The sequence below is a fragment of the Coenobita brevimanus genome, chromosome 72, assembly GCF_032717465.1.
Source record: "Coenobita brevimanus isolate Jiangsu-jjx chromosome 72, ASM3271746v2, whole genome shotgun sequence".
Classification (NCBI taxonomy): Eukaryota; Metazoa; Arthropoda; class Malacostraca; order Decapoda; family Coenobitidae; genus Coenobita; species Coenobita brevimanus.
In genome coordinates, this window is record NC_137025.1 from 1,897,975 (window position 1) to 1,911,880 (window position 13,906).

Sequence of the window (13,906 nt, forward strand, 5' to 3'; positions counted from 1 at the left end):
CTCATCGCCACTGTCATCACTGCTGTCCATGTTCAGTTTGAATGGGTTTTGACAGCTTGCTTGGCCCCTGCATTTGCTGAAGTCTGAGCACGGAAGTGTAATTTTTGTGCATGGACAGTGTGTCGTTTTGCAGCCACTTTTGCAGCCACAGTTGACGGATTAAGTGCTTCATCTGGTGCAGCTAACTGTCCAGGCAGAGCATGCTTTGGTCGCAGTTCTTGTCCATTCATTTCCCAGCCATGCTGCACAGGGTCCAAGTCAGGCGGCGAAACCATGCATGCTGGTTTCCACAAACCTGTTTGGAAATGGGCTCGCTCACACTGTAGCTTAAATGCACCTTGAGTAGGTGAAAGGCTGCTCAACTCTGGTAGTGCATGTTGTTTACCAGCAAGTCTTGAAAATATTAGCACGCATGTGGCCTAGTGATATCCTTGGCTCCTGCCCATATAACATGGCTACAAATTTCAAACAAGAGCTAGTGACGTCATCTGGTGATGCTGCAACATCACCTAGAAGAAGCAAAGCAGTGAACTTTTCAAGTGTTTTGAACACAGTTGCCTTGCCAGTACCACCAAATGAAGAGACTGCATCACATCCAGTTAGGGCATGAGCTCCAAGAAGGTTACGGATGACTGCAGTATGCTTACTGACCACCCCAATGACATTGATGACAGTGTGCTTACCAGAACATGACTCCATGGTTACCTCAACTGTAATTGATAAGCCGTTGGTTCGTGCAGCCAGGTGATGTGCAAGGATAAGAAGCACATCAGTGCCATCAGGTACAACCCAAACTGGTGAAAATCCTGCAGAAGCTTCGTGAATCATGTGATATGCCATGATGACATCTGCCTTCTCATGTATTATTGCTGTCTGCTGTGGACCAACCCCAACTTCTATTGGATGTGGATCAGGGCCAGTGACGATGATGCATTTTCCTTGTGGGACCTGGATGGAGCACAACTGTTTTACAATCATATGGATGACCTGTTCTTTGTTTGCACTTACATTCAACACGATGGACTGTTTGGGTAAAGGTGATTCTTCTGTCAGCTTGAACACGCGACTCAGTCCTTTCTGTTGTGAGGTTCGACAGCATGACATTGTACTCAGTTTATAGCCTGGTATCTGTCAAACACCACATGAAGGACTGATGCTGTCTCAGTATATCGCATGATTCTGGACACTGCAGTGCTGATGAACGTTGGAAGCTTTGCAGGTAATGCTGGCCAAGGAATTGTCCATAACAAAGCACAGCCATCTAGGATTACCACCATTGGATGTTGACAGTGCCGTATTCCACATACCATCTGAAGTTTATTCTTGAGTACAGACTTGCTGCTTGTCCTCATTTCACCATTCTCCTTAAAGAGAGAAGTTGGGTGTGGCGCCAGTTCATGAGATAATAGTCTTTCTATGGAAATGGTCTCTGTTGATGATGCCATTATTGCAATGACGCGTGCATAGATAAATGCAGTATCAACAATGATGTGACTTTGGCCAACCTTAGCAGTACGTGTCGCTGCAGCTGCTATGGTCTTGACGTTTCTTTTCAACTTGTTGTGGAAGCCTGATGGCCATTCGTCAACTAGCTTTCGGTGTTGGTTCAACAGTACACTCAAAGATATCTGTACAGTAGGCGTGTTGCTTGACCAGTTACCACACCTGTTACAATGTTGCCAATCATTGCTGCTTCCAGTGTGCAATCAAACTCAGGTGATATTGCTGCAAGAACTGACAAGAGCATTTGACTACAGTCACTAATAACATCGGACATTGATATGCGGGTGTAATAAGATTTCATATTAGGTTTCTGGCATTCTGCTCTGATGTTTTTGGCCAAGCTTGAGATGACTAGTATATTGCATTCATCCTCAGTGTCATCTACAATATGAAGTTGATTTGCTGCTTTATCCCGAAACACCAAGATTGATGCCACACCAGGCGAAGACAAAACAGTCAGTTCGGGATGCAGTTTCTTGCTGATAGTCTTTAAGAGAGAACGCCTTGAGTGCTGTGTTACCCCTAGTTCAATATACAAATTATACAGAGAAGCACTATTCCAAATGCGTTCTTTGTTTGTGAAAATTTGACCAAATTGTCTAGTGCACTGTCACCTGCATTAGAAGTGGACTCAGTTGGACTATTAGTGAAAAATTTAGCAAGACATTCTTTGTGGTAACGGGCGTGTGCTGCCTGCAGATCGGTCAAAGCACAATTAACTCTGAATGTCACATCTTTTGCTCAGGCATCATTTCTTTCACTTGCTCGCCCTAGAATGGCGTCTTTTGATGTGGTCTTTCCAACATTAGCAGTTCTACAAACATATGCTTCTCTCCAACTACGTGGATGCTTTGCTGGGCGTTCCACTGAGCATTTCTGACCACAATACAAACGGTCTTCAAGGAAGTTATATGCATGACTTCCTCTCAGTCTTTTACTACTTGTGCCATCAGCTGGCTGCAATTTACGCCTTTTTAGAAATCGCTCTATATGATGCCTTGAGCAGTAAGTGCTGATGCAGTTCTTGTGACAGGTGAATTGTGTAACCCCTGCAAGACTTCCACTCAAACCTTCTCTCTGTATTAAAGGACGTTATAAGGTTAGTGGATGGAACGGGTAGAAAGAGGAGGAGGAAAAGGAGGAGGAAGAAGCATGATGATGGTGATGATGATGATGAGGAGGAGGAGGAAAAAGAAAAAGAAGAATGGTGATGATGATGATAAGGAGGAGGAGGAGGAGGAAGAGGAGAAGGAATAGGAGGAGGAGGAGGAGAAGGAGGAAGAAGAAGAAGAATGATGATAATGATGATGGTGATGATGATGATGATGAGGAGGAGGAGGAGTAGGAAGAAGAAGAAGAATGATGATGTTGATGATGATGAGGAGGAGGAAGAAGAAGAAGAATGATGATGATGATGAGGAGGAGGAAGAAGAAGAAGAATGATGATGATGATGATGATGATGAAGATGATGATGATGATGATGAAGATGATGATGATGAAGATGATGATGATGATGATGAGGATGAGGATGATGAGGAAGAAGACTGATGATGATGATGATGATGATGAGAAGGAGGAGGAGGAGAAAGAAGAAGAAGAAGAAGAAGAATGTTAACGATGATGATGATTAAAAAGAAAAAGCTCTCTCCCCACCCACCTCTCCCCCCCAGCAAAAAACAGTGGCCGGTGGTTATTAAACTGAGTGATAAACGCCAGAATGAAGGGAAAGTCGTGATGGAATATAAGCGCAAGTGTGTCCTTATGATTATACGAGAGAGAGAGAGAGAGAGAGAAATGGAAAGAGGGGGAAAGTGAGAGAGAGGGAGGGTGAGAGAGGGAGGGAGGGAGCGCATGTGACAAACCTGTGTACAGTATATTGGTGGTAGTGTGGAGGACGCTTGCCTACACACGACACCCCCTGATATCCCTTAGTGTGAGTCAGTGGCCTGTGTACCTGGCTGTGTCGTGTTTACAATCACTTGTGTAGTTAGGTGGGGTGGATTTAGTAGGTGGTTTTTTTTTTTTCATCATCATCATCGTCATCGTCGTCGTCGTTGTCTTCATCGTCGTGGTCGCCATCATCGCCATCTTCATCATCCTCATCATCATCGTCGTCGTCATCATCATTACCCGTCCCCGCCCCGGAGGGGCTCGGGGACGGGTACTGTTTTCACTCGGTTTGTCTGTCTGTCTATCTGGTTGTCTGTCTGTCCGTCTGTTAACAACTTTATGCGAAAACTGTTGGCGCGATTTTGACTAAAGTTACATGGATAATGGGCTATGACCTTCTCATCATCTAATTAAATTTTGAGCCAGGTTGGGCCAAGGCCCAGGCTGTAGGCTCAAAAAATGAAAAAAAAAAAAATCGTTTTCTTCGCCATAACTCCATTCAAATCCGTTATATCGACATGAAACCAAAACCTAAAGGAGCATCTTTCAAATCTGCATCCTATAACTTGCCTCATTACATCAGGGGGGTCATCCCTCACTCAGCAATAGGGGGGATCAGTGTCAGGTGGGTCGGGCCTAAAATTTCAAATGGACATAAAATCGTCAGTTTTCACCCGATTTACTCGAAATTTGATATGACATTTTTGACTAGATATCCTGTTGTGTTTATACGTCAGCACTAAAATGACTTCCGGGGAAGGGTTTGCTGTGCCTTGGCACCGCTTCTTGTTTTTTATGTGTTTTGTATCATCATCATCATCATCATCATCATCATCATCATCATCATCACTCTGCCGCAGAACCAGGTATGTTTGTGTGTGTGGGTTGTGTCAGATAGTGTAGAGGGACGCCTTCTCGCGGTGACATGGCTCTCCGGTTATACAGACGTGCCACAACTCTCACTACTTCAGCCTCCATTCCACCGGGTTTACGTTGAAATGAAATGGAGATACAGCAGACAGCAACAACAACAACAACAACAACAACAACAACAACAACAACAACAACAACAACAACTACTACTACTACTACTACTATTACTACTACTACTAGTACTATTACTAATGGTACTACTACTACTACTGCTACTCCTGCCACTACTACTACTACTACTACTACTACTACTACTACTACCACTACTACTACTACTACTGCTGCTGCTGCTGCTGCTGCTGCTCCTATTATTGTCACCACTACAACTACTACTACTACTACTATAACTACTACTGCTACTACTAATTCCAGTTTGTGATTTTAGGAGATTTATTTGCTTGGTCCAGTTCTCTAAGCGGCCTTGAGGATGTAAAACCTCTCACTTAGCGATTTATTTTGTTACATAGCAATATCCTCCAGTACGTTATTATTGTTGTGTTACCGGCATCATCATAGCGTCATCGTCACCGCAACACCATTTCCATTGCAATTTAGTCTACCTATTATATATTAGTATCTTATATGTTATCATTATTATTACTGCATTATCATCACTATCATCATTGTCGTTGGTTTCATTACATCTCTCTCTCTCTCTCTCTCTCTCTCTCTTCTGAACAAAATCGTCTGAAGATAGTAAGAATAAAACATAAAATACCCACTGAGAGAGAGAAAGACTACTTAACACCTTTTCCTCAGCGATTTCTCCTGCATATTACGCCTCTATATCCCTTTGTTTATTGATGGTGCAAAGTAAGTCGATATTTTCACGATTTAAATAACATATAAGCAGATTGGTTAGTTTTAATATGCTCCCCCGAGAGAGAGAGAGAGAGAGAGAGAGAGAGAGAGAGAGAGAGAGAGAGAGAGAGAGAGAGAGAGAGAGAGAGAGAGAGAGAGAGAGAGAGAGAAGTTTGCTGGGGGTGATATTACGTTGACAATAGGCTCTCTCTCATGCATCATTGTAGGGGATACACACATTGTGACTACAGCACTAGCGCGCTCGCGCACACGCACACACACACACATACACAGACAGACAGACAGACAGACAGACAGACAGACACACACACACACACACACACACACACACACACACACACACACACACACACACACACACACACACACACACACACACACACAAATGCAAACACTTGCTTCTACTCCATATGGTACACACGCACACACACGCACATAAATAAACAAATGCACACACTTGTTACGTGCGACTACTCTATAGCACACACACACACACACACACACACACACACACACACACACACACACACACACACACACACTACTGATTATACATTTAACCCAGCCTCTTTGAAAAACCTCTCCTAAAGCTGAATAAAGTCGCCAGTTCAGGAAGCTCCCTAACACCCTTGCTTTACCGGTTTATTTATGCATGTGCCTCTTTAATCATTTCATTTTTATCACATTTATGCAATCTGTGTCGATAATACACAGGAATAACTATGATGCAAGAGACCAGGAAGGTGTAACGTGCAAAATAAATCGCTAAGGAGAAGGTGTTAGTAAGCTTGCTCACCGGGACTACGAAAAGCGAGCCAAAGCCTTCGAGTCCCTATTGTCGGTTAAGGAAGCTCCCTAACACCTCTCCCGAAGCGATTTATTTTGGTTATTACACCTGGCTTTCCTCTTCTGTGATACTTAAATCATTCTAATATCACCATACTCTTCATAAAGAACGCACAACATTAGATTAACCTCCTGTATCTAAAAGTAAATCGCTTAGGAAGAGGTGTTAGGGAGCCTCCTTAAGTGACGGAAGTAAGGACTTTGGTAATTAGGAAAGAACGTGGGAAGGCTCTTAAGGAAACTCCCTAACACCTTTTCCTAAGCGAATTACTCTGTTTATTATACGTTATTATCCTCTTTCGTGTAACTTCAATCATTCTAATATCGCCATACTCTGCATAAATAAGGTAGAAAATTATACAAGCTTGCCACAACCTAAAATAAATCGCTGAGGAAGAGGTGATAGGGACTGGATCGTAAAAATGTTCATAAATGCCACTCCAGACTAATCCTATCCAACAATAAATCGCTGGGGAAAAGGTGCTAGGGACTGGATCGAAAATGTCTGTGAATGCTACTTCAGGCTTAATTGAATGCGCAGGTGTACCACGGTTTAAGTACATGTAATGCCAGGCTGCTCGTACATTACATCCCATTACGGTGTGCTAAGAGGGAAGCCTGCACGTGGTGGCACTGATGTAGGTAGATAGATGGATAGATAGATAGAGAGGTAGGTAGATAGACACAAAGACAGATATAAATAGCCATACAGATAGACAGATAGGTAGATAGATAGATATATAAAGAGGTAGGTATATAAATAGACAAAGATAGAGATATAAATAGCCATACAGATAGATAGATAGTTAGATAAATAGATAAAGAAGCAGGCAGATAGACACATAGGGATATAAATAGCCATAAAGATAGCTAGATAGCTAGAGAGAGGTAGGTAGATACACAGACACAAAATAGCGATATAAATAGCCATACAAATAGATAGATAGATAGATAGATACATGGGCGTCTCTACTGCACGGTTGTATAAATGTCCCTCAACACATCATCATCATCATCATCATCATCTTCTTCTTCTTCTTCTTCTTCTTCTTCTTCTTCTTCTTCTTCTTCTTCTTCTTCTTCTTCTTCTTCTTCTTCTTCATCATCATCATCATCATCATCATCATCATCATCATCATCATCATCATCATCATGCCTGCATGTGTCCCATTGACTGTAAAGAAGGTAAACAGAAGCGAATGGGGTTTCTTTGACCTAAACTGTCTATCTATCTATCTATTGCCAGACGCCTCAATCCCGTTTAGGGTGGCCACAAACAAATCGCCTCCAAGTCGCCCTGTCCCCCGCCATTTCACTGCCCTGCTCCCAACTCACACCCCCCTCTCTCATATACCTCTCCACCCCATCCCTCCATCTCATCCTCGGCCTCCCCCTCCCTCTTCCCCCCTCCACCTCACTCACATACACTCTCTTCGTCAGTCTTTGACCCTCCATCCTCTCCACATGGCCAAACCACCTCAGTGTGTTCCTCATAACGCTTCCTATCACATCCACATCCACACCACAACGCTCCTTTATATCCTCATTCGTCAGCCTGTCTCTTCATGTGACTCCACAGGCTCCTCTTAAATAACTCATTTCCACTGCCCTCACTCTTGACTTGTGTCCTTCCAACAACGTCCAAGCTTCACTTCCGTACGTTAGAGTTGGTATCACAATACTGTCATGTAGTAACTTTTTCACTTCCATGCTCACTTCCCTGTTTCTTCTCACTGCTTTCAAAGAACCAGCAACCTTTCTTCCCTGCTGTACCTTTTCAAGCACTTCACCCTCCAAACCTCCATCCTTACTCATCACACTACCCAAGTACTTAAACGTACTCACATTTTCCAATTCCTCACCATCCAACCTCGCTGTACATTCACTGACTTCACCTCTCTCAAAGACCATCACTTTTCTCTTCCCTACATTCACCTTTAGATTCCGTTTCTTACACACTGTCCCAAACTCATCCACCAAGCCTTGCAGCTCCCCTTCGTCTTCGCTCAACAACACAGTATCATCTGCAAACAACAGTACAGGGAGTTTCCAAACACTATCCTCTCTCACCAGGGCCACTCCAACATCCACTACCCTACCTTGTACCTCTTTTATTACCCCATCCATGTACAGATTGAACAGCCATGGAGACATGACACATCCCTGTTTCAACCCAACTTTCAAAGAGAAAAATTCACTTAGTTCACCATCCACACGCACTGCAGCCTTCGCACCATCGTACATACTCTTCACAGCATTCATCAACTTCCCATCTACTCCATATATTTTCCACAACAATCCTTGTCTATCCACCCTGTCATATGCTTTCTCCAAATCCTTTGGTAATTGTGACCCCTGTCACTAGTGGTTTGACGCTTACACCTGCACGATACAGATGTGACCACCCCAGCTACAGGTGTGTGTGTGTGTGTGTGTGTGTGTGTGTGTGTGTGTGTGTGTGTGTGTGTGTGTGGAGGGGAGCGGTGAGCAATGTACTAGTTCATACAAATCACCTGAGCGCGTGTGTGGTGACTTATTTATTGCTTTGTATTTCGTACTACCGCTCCTAGTGCATATCGTAAATATTGATGAGGTATTTCGTAGTAGAAAGAAAATGATTAAAACAGTTCAGTACGATAACACAGGCTGGCAGTAGGTATTTTTCCCATTACCTCTTCAGATTCATCATCATCATTATCTTCTTTTCTTCTTCTGCCTGAGACCCCCCCACCGCTCTCTCTCTCTCTCTCTCTCTCTCTCTCTCTCTCTCGCTCTCGCTCTCTCTCTCTCTCTCTCTCTCTCTCTCTCTCTTTCTATCGATGAAGCCTGGGTTGGATTGGATTTATTTACGTTTGGATCGGGTTAGTTGGGTTGTTTTAGGTTAGACTGGGGAGAAGGAAAATACATAACAGAGTTGTTAATTTTAATACCATTGAGAAGTGTACGCAGAGAGAAGACCCACAGACCCTGATGCTTCTATAGTCTGTTTACCTTAACCTGACCCGGATTTTTTATTGTTTTGCAGCTTATATCACGCAGGTCAGTGGCAGACAGCATGACGCCTCTGTATCCTCTTCATATTATAGGATCATTTTAGTGTCAAGTTATTGCCACAACTCTGTACTCAAGGTGAAGTGATGGCAATTATAGGCCAGGTTAGAATAAAAAAAAAAGGGCATAGTCATCTTGTCATGTGCCAAACCAAGGGGGTATTTTTTCTTATTAGTACATCTTCCTTACCAGTTTATTTCTGTATGTGCCACCATTACCACTAACTTTCTGGGTTTACAGACACCCCACCCTTGTGCACCATGATGGAAGTCACCTCTCATCACAACCACCATCACCACCACAATCCCCTCGAGGCCATGGACATCACAACTACCACCACCACAGCTACCACCATCCAGAAAAACACCTCCCACGACGTCACAATGTCCCCCGTGAGTGACGATGGTGGTGGAAATAGCAATGGTGGTAGTTTTGGTGGAAGTAACGATGGTAGTAGTAATTTTGGAGGTGGGGGCAATGGCGGTTACGTTGGCGGGTATGGCTGTTACGGTTACTATGGCAACGGGAAGCTGCCTCACCCCTACGCTTTCTACTCGGCCACCTACTGTTTGGCGGTAAGGTACTGCATTACTGAGCAACTTTAAGCTTGTTTTGTTCATAATATGGAGTACTTTGAAACAGCACTCAAATTATTAACCCACTTTATCCTACATACTCATTTTCACAGAATATTCTCTCATGCCCTCTCCAACCGTAATTCAAACTCATCCCACCCATATCTTAGTCTCTACACCCATTTCTTTGTCCCCACACCCATTTCTTTGTCCCTGCACCCATTTCTTTGTCCCCACACCCATTTCTTTGTCCCCGCACCCACTTCTTTGTCCTTGCACCCATTTCTTTGTCCTTGCACCCATTTCTTTGTCCTTGCACCCATTTCTTTGTCCCCACACCCAATTCTCTGCCCCTCCACATCCTTTTCACCCCTCTCCAATATTCGCTTTTGTAGGGGTCTCTCAAATAAACCTTCACTACACCTAAAGCACAAATCCTACAACGCCCATTTCCACAGGGTACACTTTCCCTTTCCTCTCTTACCTCCCACCAACCTTCCAGCCCATCCCACCCGCTCCTTTGCTTCCCACACCCATTTCTTTGCCTCTTTGGTTTCATGGCTCTATACAGGTCACATAGTTGATATCGCACTTTATTATTATTATTTTTTTTACCGTCATCTTCATCCTCTTCTCCTGCTCCTTCATTTTCTTTTTCCCTAATCATCACCTTCTGCTCCTTCATTTTCTTCTTCCTACTCCTCCTCCCTCTCATATCCTCCTCATTATTCATTCATTCATTCATTCTTTTCTTCCTTTATTCTATCTTTATCTCTCTTTTCCTTCTCTGCCTCTCGTCCTTCTCCTCTACCTCCATCATCATCATCATCATCATCATCATCATCATCATCATCTTTCGTCTTGCGGTGTATCATTTCGCTCCTGGTCTTTTCATTCATTCATCCAGCCAACAGAACATTTTTTTATTTAGCTTTGGGGGGGAGGAAGTTTTATTGGAAGATTTATATAGTGTTTCTTTAACTCACTGCTTTTATTACCACCTGTTGATTTTATTCAGCTTACTTTAAACTAGCACCTCTCTCTCTCTCTCTCTCTCTCTCTCTCTCTCTCTCTCTCTCTCTCTCTCTCTCTCTCTCTCTCTCTCTCTCGTCTAGAGGGCCAACAAACTTTAGGCTAGGCATCCCTTTGAATCCATTTTCTCTTATAACTTCGGGCTATATTCTGGTAATTTCTACTTGGTCTAAAATTGCCATTCTCCCATCGTGATGATGAGCTGTAACAAGATTTTAACATTAGAATATGATGCTAGTCACGAATAAGCGCTGCCGAAAGGACGTAGAGCCATATCATGTGTTTCTCAGCCACAACTGCGGAAAATTAGTTGCAAAAGAACGAAAATCTGGGCTGTTATAAGGTGAATGAAGTTTGGAATATGATGCTAGTCACGAAGAAGTTGTATGGAAAGAATGTAGAGTCAAATAATTGTCATTGTTCTGGTGCAAAGCGGTGAGGAATAAGCTACAAAATGAAAAACTTGGCCAACGCAAGGTGGTTAAACTATATATATAAAATGATGCTCTGGTCCTTTCACCTTAACTTGACCCATATTCTCGTTTTTTGCTGCTAATTTTACGTAGTTCCATATGACAATGCGACCGCTGTACATTCTTTCCATAGCACCTCTTCGTGATTAGCATAATTTTCTGTTAATCTGTTGTTGCATTCAAGATAGGGATGATGATTTTAGGCTCAGTTAGAGTGAAAAAAGTAGTCACGAAGACGTGCCATGTTAAGAATGTACAAAGCCAACATCCTTATTCTGTCACTGAACTACGGGAATTAACCTTCAAAGGAACGAAAATGTTGGTACTTTAAAGTGAATGCACTATAGTTACCCCTCTGACGTAAGTTTTCTTTTATTACTCAACCAGGATTTTTTTTTACCGATTTTCGGATATTAACGAGGCTTTTGCGGTCTACGAGTATCAGAAATCATTTTGTTGTTTTTTTCACATTAATATTCATGAGAGAGAGAGAGAGAGAGAGAGAGAGAGTAGAGGGGCGAGAGTGAGGTAAGGTTGAGGTTGAGGTGGGGGTGAGTTGAAAGTAGTTGATGACAGGGTTGCCTGAGGACACCGCAAAGAGAGAGAGAGAGAGAGAGAGAGAGAGAGAGAGAGAGAGTACGTTTCACTTGGAGTGTTTGTGAGTGAGGTGGAGGGGGAAGGGAGACCAAGGAGGGGATAGAGGGGGAGGAGAGACCAAGGAGGGGATAGAGGGGGAGGGGAGACCAAGGAGGAGATGGATGAGGGGAGGGGAGACCAAGAGGTATAGATGGAGGGGGGAGGGGAGATCAAGGAGGGGATGTAGGGGGGTAGGAAGGAGTAGATGGAGCGGGGAGGGGAGACCGAAGAGGAAATGGAGGGGAGACCAAGGGGGAAATGGAGGGGAGGGGAGGCTGAATAGGATCGAGATGGAGGTATGGGATGGAGGGGTATGAGAGAGGACATTGTGAATTGGAGAAAGGGCAGCCTGATGGTGGAGAACTGGCTGAAATGGAGGCGATTCGGTTGTGGCCTTCCCTTCATAGACTAGGCATCAGGCGATAGATAGATTGATTGACAGAAGAAAGTGAGAGGGGTTAAACTCAGATCAATATAGTGAAGGAATGACAAAGGGGCAGTCGGTTTGGCATTTCAAGTGACAGTGTAGGCTTCCTTAGCACCTTTTCATTAGCGATTTAATGTAGTGTGGCATTCTTTTGTTATTTTCGTGTTTATACTGCTGACAGTTTGCGTTAATAACATACAAGATGATGCAGAGGTGTAATGTGCAGGGCAAATCGCTGACGAAGAGGTACTAAAAAAAATCTTGAAGCTACTTTGAAGAGGATGGTAGGATGGGTATATAATGTAGTTAGAGGCCACACAAAGAAGGGAACATGAGTAATCCTGAAGAAGCTGGAGCGGCATTAATGGGTACACCTTCGCACCTTGATCCCACCCTAGACAAAGGAGCTGAGGGTGTCGAAATCATACAGCCTATGACATGACTAAGCCTGACGTCACGGTCTCCGGGTTTCCCAGTGGTGCCGGGGGCTCTAAAGGACCCGACATCACCACAAGGCACAAGCAGAGGAATCGGAGACTGTGTCGCACTGGAATAATAAATGTCATGTTAATTATTTGGTTCTGGAAAAGTGTTTATAAATCATACTTTTGATAACGCAAGTATTGGTAAGCAGGTAAGATGACCGTAACACTAAAATAATTCAATAAAAGTAAGATATTGCGTAGGTGGGAAAATATCATTTATAATCAGTGACAATTTTTTATTGAAAACTGTAAATTGTTTTGTGCGTATGAGTTTTGTTTATGAATTTATATTGCTTAATTGCATTTTCGAATTTTGTGTTGTTGTTACCTCGACCTTGAAATTGCGGTAAGATCTTCTAAAGCTTACAAAATTAAAGTATTTTTACTTTACTATAATCATAGGGGAGAAATAATGCCTCCTTTATTGTAGAATCGTTTTATTGTATATAATCTTTAGATGTTTAATAATTCATAACCTGTATGTAGTACTGTGTTTTCACTCGGTGTATTATTGGAACCAGTTGTGTGTTCACGAAGGCATTTGTCTCAGTAGTTTTGCATTTCGTTGCTAAGGTAAGTCATTATTTATTCTGATATACTGTTTCTGAATGCAGTACGAGGTGTTTTTGACCAGTATGATGGTGCCCTGCCTTGCCAATAGTAATAATGAAGTGCATTAATAATGTAACCAGTTGAGGTATTCAGGATTCTGTTGTGCCGTTTTGTGTATTTTATGTGCCTTATTTTGCCTAGTTTCTAGAGAAGGATCATTTATGGCCTGGTTTGATAAAGTTTTTATGAATTTGCCGTGTTTCATGCTGCTCGTCTTTTATGTAGTAAGGTAAAGTAGGTTGTGTGAGGTGAGGTGAGGTTATGCTAGGCTTATGAGTTGGTCAGGTCATTGCCACATCGGGAGCACTTGCTATTCATGTTACTATGCGGTATTTTATCTATTGTAAAAAGATTACTTACTCTTGTGGGTGAAATACAGGGTACAGAAAAGCCTCCAGTCTGCAGTAAGGGGCCTCTGTGTTCTATTTGACTGCATTTGGTGATTCATCCCATAGACAACGATAGAATAATACCTGAGGCATATTGTATTGTGTTTCCTGATTGTTTTATTTTGTTTTGTTCCTCTTTTTATAGGAAACTTTAGGAGAGCTCCCATGTGAATAATTTGCAATTGTATTTTCTCTAATAAACTATAACCTAATTAAAATAGTGATAGATTT

At 42.8% G+C, this 13,906-nt stretch overlaps 1 protein-coding gene across 1 annotated transcript in view; it reads left to right on the forward strand.

The window, feature by feature from the left end:
• Positions 1 to 1,173: 1,173 nt before the first annotated feature.
• Positions 1,174 to 13,906, forward strand: part of gem (transcription factor CP2 like gemini) — a 47,190-nt gene continuing 34,457 nt past the window's right edge. The window contains exons 1-2 of the mRNA XM_080278260.1: positions 1,174 to 1,219; positions 9,287 to 9,621. Coding sequence (XP_080134386.1) covers positions 1,174 to 1,219; positions 9,287 to 9,621 — 381 coding nt within the window. The remainder of the gene's footprint in view (positions 1,220 to 9,286; positions 9,622 to 13,906) is intronic.